General features: G+C 45.3%; 1 protein-coding gene and 2 non-coding genes across 3 annotated transcripts; 2 read left to right on the forward strand and 1 right to left on the reverse strand.

The window, feature by feature from the left end:
- The first annotated feature begins 794 nt into the window (after positions 1-794).
- trnae-uuc lies at positions 795-866 on the forward strand. The gene has a single exon. It is a non-coding gene; the product is annotated as a tRNA-Glu (tRNA).
- A 401-nt stretch (positions 867-1,267) lies between these two features.
- LOC111233735 (sal-like protein 1) lies at positions 1,268-7,506 on the reverse strand. Its single transcript, XM_022761619.1, has 3 exons — positions 7,440-7,506; positions 3,372-6,457; positions 1,268-1,549 (listed from the first exon to the last, which is right to left on the reverse strand). Exons 1-3 carry the CDS (start codon positions 7,504-7,506, stop codon positions 1,268-1,270), a joined length of 3,435 nt encoding a protein of 1,144 aa, XP_022617340.1.
- trnae-uuc lies at positions 1,838-1,909 on the forward strand. The gene has a single exon. It is a non-coding gene; the product is annotated as a tRNA-Glu (tRNA).
- Positions 7,507-7,763: the final 257 nt, after the last annotated feature.

Consider the following 7,763-nt stretch of genomic DNA (forward strand, 5'->3'; position numbering starts at 1 on the left):
ACTCAACAACAACTCAACAACAACAACAACAACAACACAACAACTCAACAAAAACACACAACACAACAACTCAACAACACAACAACAACAACAACTCAACAACAACACACAACACAATAACTTAACAACTCAACAACAACTCAACAACACAACAACACACAACTCAACAACAACAACAACAACAACAACACAACAACTCAACAAAAACACACAACACACCAACAACAACAACAACACACAACGCAACAACAACACCAACACACCAACAACACCAACACACAACAACTCAACAACAACAACAACAACAACAACACAACAACTCAACAAAAACACACAACACACCAAAAACAACAACAACACACAACTCAACAACAACACACCAACAACACCAACACACAACAACTCAACAACAACAACAACAACAACAACAACATCAACATCAACAACGACACACAGCTCAGACATCACCTCCTCTACAGCAGCTGGAATGAACTGAAACTATCAAAGTCAAACAACTGAAACGCTTCAGACCAGTTTCCACAGTCAGTGGATTCGTCTGCAGAGTCAGATCCAAAGTACAGAAGGGACCATGTTATATCATCTGTTCTACCACAGATCAACTGGTTAGTTGAAGTAAACTTAACAACCCAGTCACTTAGACTCAGATTCATGCTGGATAAATGTGGTCGCCCACTGGCAGCTGAACCAGGAACCACTGGACCACATGACACAAGCTGCTGGTGTGAAGAATACTTTAAGAAGCAACAGTATCTTCAGCTCCTCACATGGAGAAGTCCCATATGGTCTAGCGGTTAGGATTCCTGGTTTTCACCCAGGCGGCCCGGGTTCAACTCCCGGTGTGGGAACACGGATCTTCCTTTGGTCTCAGTCTGTGAGTGAAGATCAGAGTCTGATTCAACCCATTAATTAATTAGAATAATTCAAATGAAAGAAATCAGAGAAACATAAAGTCAACATTATTAACAGGAAATGTTTAAAAGGCAGAAATCTGTTCACACATGCACATGAATCAGCATGTTTCAGTGTTTATTGCACATGATGACTTTGGACTTTTCACTGAGAAAATGTTGCATTCAGGTTCACACAGTAAAACTGTATAAAGTTACAACAATAAGCATTAAATATATGAATATTTACACACACTGTTTCTGTCTCTGAGACTTTATCTGTCCTTTTGTCCCTGATGTCTCTCAGTCTGAGAACCAGGACCAGTGCTGGTCTAATTCTGAGGGTCTATCAGGTCTGGTTAGTGGTCTTTACTGAGACGAACACCTGAGCTGTCTGCAGGTGTGCTCTCCTTCAGTCCTACCTGTTCTGAGAGGAGGGCGGAGCCTTGGTTCACCTTCAGACCTGCAGACAGAAGCTCTCTGACGGACTCTCTGCTGCTGGGGACCAGATCTGGACTCTTCTGAGGCGGCACAGGAAGTCTAACTGGATGAGTCCTGAACCCCAGCGACAGTCTGTCCACTGACAGTCTGCGGCCTCTCCTGCTGGGGGCGCTGCTCCACATGTGAGTCCCCATGTGGACCTGGAAGAGGACACACTGGTTACAGGTCTGGACATGGACTGGAACAGAATCAGGATCAGAGACCTGAATGGTGCGCACACACACACACACACACACACACACACACACACACAGACACACACACACACACACACACACACACACACACACACACACACACACACACACACACACACTCACAGACACACACACACACACACACTCACAGACACACACACACACAGACACACACACACACACACACACACCTGTCAGACTGTCGGCCACTGTAACCTGACCCTCTCTAAGTCCCATATGGTCTAGCGGTTAGGATTCCTGGTTTTCACCCAGGCGGCCCGGGTTCAACTCCCGGTGTGGGAATCTACGTTTATGTACTGGGTCGGTCCGCAGGACCTGGACCTGAGTCCAACCATGTGATCAGGTACCTGACCTGCTGGAGGCTCCAGAACCAAAACTCCATGTTAAATGTTCTATGTGATGTTTCTGACCAGTGTTCACCGAATGATCACCATAAATAATGATGTCACATAAACTGTGATGTCATCAGTGACATCACTGCTTCAAAGCTGATTTTACTTTTTCTTTTCTTTTCTTCTCTTTTATTTCATATAGTTTTGTTTTATTTTATTTTGAAAGCTCTGGAGATCCGGTGATGTCATCTAAATCAGTGGTCACACAGATTAGACCACAGACTCCATCTGATCAGAGTTTTACTTTTAGGGGTTCCTGTTGGGACCCCCAGGAACCCGCCCCGGACCCCAGTTTGAGAACCACTGTGTTGGACCAAATGGGACTGATATTTAATGCCATTTTTAAAGCGTACAGTAAATGTTCTCTGAAGTTTAACTGCAGCTCAGGCAGTGACACAGTCCACATTTAAGAACATCACATTTCACTTACAAGTGAAAATTAGGAAATCTTTACTGGATCTTTTCATAAATTGAATAAATGTTTTTGTCCAGTTTCATTTCAAAAGATTTAAAACTTTCAAACCATGCGAAGACGGCTCGGCTCTGTGTGCTGCTCTGATTTCCCAGGTACCCTGAACTACCCAGTTTGTTAAGTACGTGGTCTGTAAGTGAACATTTAACAAGTGAGAAGAAACTTGAGTCTGAAAACTTCAGTACTGCGCTGACATTGTATTATATGACTAAAGCATCCAATGATTGATCGTCCATTAGCCAGAGAAGCTAATGATTGTTGATCATGTAATAATATTAAATAATATTAATATCAAATAATTAATAATGTTACAAACTAGTTCTAAGAGACCATGACCTGGCCTTCAGTCATTCAGCTCTGAATGCAACACAGGCTAACTGAGCTATTACTGCTAGCATGGCTCAGGTTTGTTTGTTTATCTTGTCATCTCCAAGTTAAGGTTTCCTTAAAATACAAACAGCTGCTCAAAACACCATCACGTGTCATCTGTAAGGTTTCCTTAAAAAGTTCACTTACGTTTTTAAGATTTTCTTCTGCTCTTTGTTTTATACTTAAGGAATCACGTACAGTCAGTTAAACCATTGCACAAAAGACCTTAGAGACCAAACTGAGGAAAAGACTAAAACTTCATATTCGTGTTGTTATCAGTATTGAATTAATGGAAGGGTCAACCTGCAGTAGAAATCTGACAGCATGGAGCAAACTGTGGTGTAGTTCACAGGATTATGAATGGTTGTAATGTAGCTGATTCAGTTTCACCTCCTGCGCAGAGCCCAGATTCAGATCCAGAACAGTGGAAACAGAAGCAGAACCAGTGTTGAGTTATGGTTTGTTAACTCCCTGTGGAGAAGCCTGAAGAATAAATGAAGGTGGAACCGACCTTCAGATTTCCTTTGGTGGTAAACGCTCGTCCACAGACGGAGCAGGCGAACGGCCTCTCCCCGGTGTGAGTCCTCTCGTGGATCAGCAGAGCACTGGACGAGGAGAAGCTCTTCCCACAGGTGTTACAGTGGTGTTGTCTGGGCATCCGGCGAGGTGGAGGACCGGCATAAACAGAGGGGTGACTCCAGGTAACAGAAGACCTCAGGAGAGCGGTCGTCTCAGGTGATCCAGCTGGTAACACGAGGTTGTTAAGGTTGGACGCCTGGTTTGGATTGGAGGGTTCGAAGAGTCGCGGTGGGAAGTCCCTCATCTGATGAGTGAGCATGTGCTGCTTGAGGTTCCCCTTGGTGGAAAAGCCCCTGTTGCAGGTCATACAGATGAATGGTCTCTCCTTGGTGTGGCTTCTATAGTGGATATCTAAGGCACTCTGACAGGCAAAGATCTTCCCACAGATATCGCAGAAGGTGTTCTTGAACGTCCCCTTTTCTCTGAGGTTTTGGATCAAGCTCGGAGAATCCGCGGCGTGGTTAAACATCTTCAGGTCAGTCGGTGCTGCAACAGATGCACGGAGCGTCGACGTGGTGGAGGTGGGCCACACCTGGACAGGTTCATCAAGGTTTGACCGAATTTTAAAGCACAGCGAGGTCTGGTCATTGGGAGAACTGTCAGATACGGGGACTGTGCTGGTTAGCTGATCCCTGTCTGCCGCCTGTCGGTTGTCTGTTTGACTACGTTCCTCAGTTGGTTCTTCTGGACTCTCTGTCTTGATCCATTTGAGCTGCAGCTCCTCATGTGACCTTGGGGAACTTCTCTTCTTCTTAGCATCAATTAGACTTTTACCAAACGATGATGGGGACAAATGGAATAACCAGGATTTGAATCTAGACAATCTGTTCTCACAGAAACCTTCATCACTATCATCCAGAAGGTTCTTCTTGTGACTCACTTTGTGTTTGAATTCTTCATCAGACTCCAGGCTGTACCTCTGATTTACTTTGGGTATGTGACTGTCCATGTGCATGTGTATGTGCTGCTGCAGGACCACGGCATTTGTAAACTTCCTCTGGCAGATGGGACAGGAGTTGTACCTCAGTGGTATTGGTGCACGGTGAACAGCCTGATGTGTCTTCAGGTTTCCTTTAGTGGTGAAAGCTCGGCTGCACTGTTTACACTGGTAGGGTCGCTCCCCCGTGTGAGTCCGATAATGCATCCTGAGGGCGCTCTGACAGCTGAGGATCCGGTGGCAGACGAGACACTCATTTGGGTCTGACATCGTTTTGTCAGTGGTCCCTGAATGCAGCTGCAGTTTGAGGTTTTCAGAGCTTTGTAATGAAAGGTATTCTGAAACTGAGGTAGACATTGGACAGGTGAAGGGTTTGGGAGACTTGGCTGTCACCTTTTTAGAGACAAAGTTAAAAGACGGTTTTACATCTTCACTTTTAAGATTGGTCGTTCTTTGTAGTCCCGTCTCAGGTGAGTCGGGAGTCTTTGTGGGGTTTGCTGTTGACTGGAAGTCGTTACCTGCTGCTGAATCAAAGTGAAGATCACCTTGAGAAAGAGGTACTTGCTCTGAGATCGACTGCTCCTCTTGTTTGATGAGAGGAAACCGGTTGGTTGTGTCTGACTTTTCCACTCCAGAGGTAATGGCAGTTGAGGATGGCGACCTGTCGAGCCACCTCGCAGCTTCTTCCTCCGGTAACGAGGGCACACTGTGAGGAATCCTTCTGTTGGTTTGGATGTTGTCCAGATGTTCTGGAACAGGGTACGGGTTCATCTGGATGTGTGGATACCTCTCTCTGTGCCTCTGAAAATGAACTTTTAAGTTCCCCCGGGTGGAGAACCGGTTCCCACACACGTTGCATTTATACGGTCGTTCTCCAGTGTGAGATCGCAGGTGAATCTGTAAGGAGCTGTTGCTCCCAAAGACTTTCCCGCAAAATCTGCACTTGCGTTTGAGAAAAGCCTCTTTAGAAGTCAGCGTGGCTTCAGAGAGTGACAGATTCCTGCTTCCCCTCTGTCGAGCTAAAGCTGCCAGAGCATCCAGATCCTCCACAATGGCTCTGATGTTCGGTACAGAGTGTGAGGCGGCGTGCTCGGAGCTCTCTGAAGACTTCCTGATGAAGCGATTATTGCTAAACGTCACAGAAGTCATCTTGGTTTGGGATAGGAGTCCCAGTGGGGGGTCAGACGATCCACTGGGCTTAGGTGTGTTGTTGGAAAGAAGTTTATGAGCAGCTGAAGTCATGAGGTCATTGACAGAGGTTGACAGAACATCTGGACTTGGATCCAGCTGCTCCGTGGCTGTAAACTGCTTCATGTTAGCGGACTGAGTGGAAAGACATCTGGCGATCCCAGCAGCTGCAGCCAGCTGCTGAGACAGGTGAGTGCTGAGAGCTGTTAGCTGATTGGTGGACACTGAGGATGACGGGCCTCTGGTGCAGACCAGTGGGGTCTCGGATGTCAGGGCTCTGTGAGCGGCACACATCAGGACCTGGTGGCGGATCTGATCGATCAGCTGCAGCTGATGGAGCTGTTGTATCTGCAGGTGGAGCAGCTGCTGCAGCAGAGACGAGACGACCGTCTCTCCCCGGCGTCTCTTTGAGGGAGTCTGCTGAGAAAACTGAGCCACAGCCACTTTAGTGCTCTCCAGGTTCTCAATGATGACGTTGGTCTTCATCCACAAGCATCCACGAGGTTCAGACGCTGACGTCCAGAGGACAGTGTCCCGGTTACTGCTGCTGCTTCCTGAGCTTTCAACACCACCGTTGGTTCTCGTGCTGCTGAAACAATCCATGACTCCTGCACTGTCTTTGGATCTGTCCTGGGGTGGGGGGTTGAAGTTCTCAGAGTCAATAACCGTTGGACCTGGCCCCCCCGCTGGGCCGGCCGCTGGTGAGGCTGCAGGGAGAGTTTTGCTGCAGGACAGCAGATCCTCGTCCTCATTCACTATCAGCACCGGAGGATTTGGGGAGCAGAGTGTTTGATGTCGTTCCAGGTCTGACAGAGAGCTAAACTCAGCACAGCAGCGACTGCAGACAGAGAGATCCACGGCAGGGGGGGGGTCCGGACCGAGAGGGGCATCTTCTGAAACACACCGAAAGACAGAAATCACTTTCATCTGAGAGACATCTTCAGAAATATAAAATATAAAACATCTGGTACGACAAAGTAGAGCTCAGGAAAAACTACAAAATATTCTTTCCAAGAGAAATGTAATATATGACATACATGTCCCTATAAGGGGATATATTATTATCACATGTATACATCTTCTGGAGTTTAAAACATATACGAAATACCTTTTTTTCTCTGGTATAACATGTTGCAACCATATTTAACTTTATGAAAACAACATACAAATTCTATATGTTTATACTGTATGTTTTTCTTATCAATTTCTTATTAATTTAAATATACATGTCTTTGTTAAATATTTACATATATAGTATCAACATATACTGACAGGCTTTGGGATGGATGTATATTTATGTAACGTCTACAGTTTCCACGTCTAATTTTTCTACATACTGTATAATCATATAAACATACAGTATAATGTATATGAGAATTCAGTAAATGTACATATATGATATGTGCATGTGGACGTGTCCTGCAGTTTCTCTAAATCCAGCTGTTTATCAAAGTTTTCTTTGTTTGTCTCTGAATCATTAAACTAATTACACGAATAAACGAGTGAAACAATCAAAGAATCTCTTCAGTTTAATAGATGAATTATTTTTGAACACTTTCACAATAAATCTCAGACTCCTGTTTAAAGTAACATTACAGTAACTATCATTTCAATAGATGAGTCTGAAATCTATCAAACACCATAATCAGTTCCTTCTTTAATTAATTAATCAATGCCATTATTAGAAAGTCACAGTGAGTTTAAGAGTCAGAGTTCAGTTTCACACTACAGTCCTGCTCCATAATAAACTATCACCTTCATCATCACAGCGTACAGCAGACACCGTTATTATAAAGGCACCATGGTACAGATGTAGAGGCAGTTCCTCTCAACATCTCATTATTGTGAAAGATGAAACAAAATGAAACAACTTACCTGTGTGTCCAGGTGAATGATCAGACGGGAGGTGCTGCTGAGGTTTGGGCTGTTTCCTCCGCGACATGTTTCCAACTCTGACACCACTGAATGGAAAGAGACACAGAGGGAGAGAGGGAGGGGGAGAGGGAGGGAGGGAGGAGGGAGCGGGGGCTGCATACTAACCATTCCCAGATCAATTCTCTCCTCCCTCAATCTACCATCCTTCCTCCCTTCTCTTTACCCCATTTATCCCTTTCCTTTCTCCTCCCTGCCCCTACTCTTACTTCTCCATCCTTTCCATCTCTCCTCCCTCCAATTCTTCATTTTTTCCAGTCTTTGTCT

Source organism: Seriola dumerili, unplaced genomic scaffold (genome assembly GCF_002260705.1).
Source record: "Seriola dumerili isolate Sdu_G_001 unplaced genomic scaffold, Sdu_1.0 BDQW01000417.1, whole genome shotgun sequence".
NCBI classification, from domain to species: Eukaryota; Metazoa; Chordata; class Actinopteri; order Carangiformes; family Carangidae; genus Seriola; species Seriola dumerili.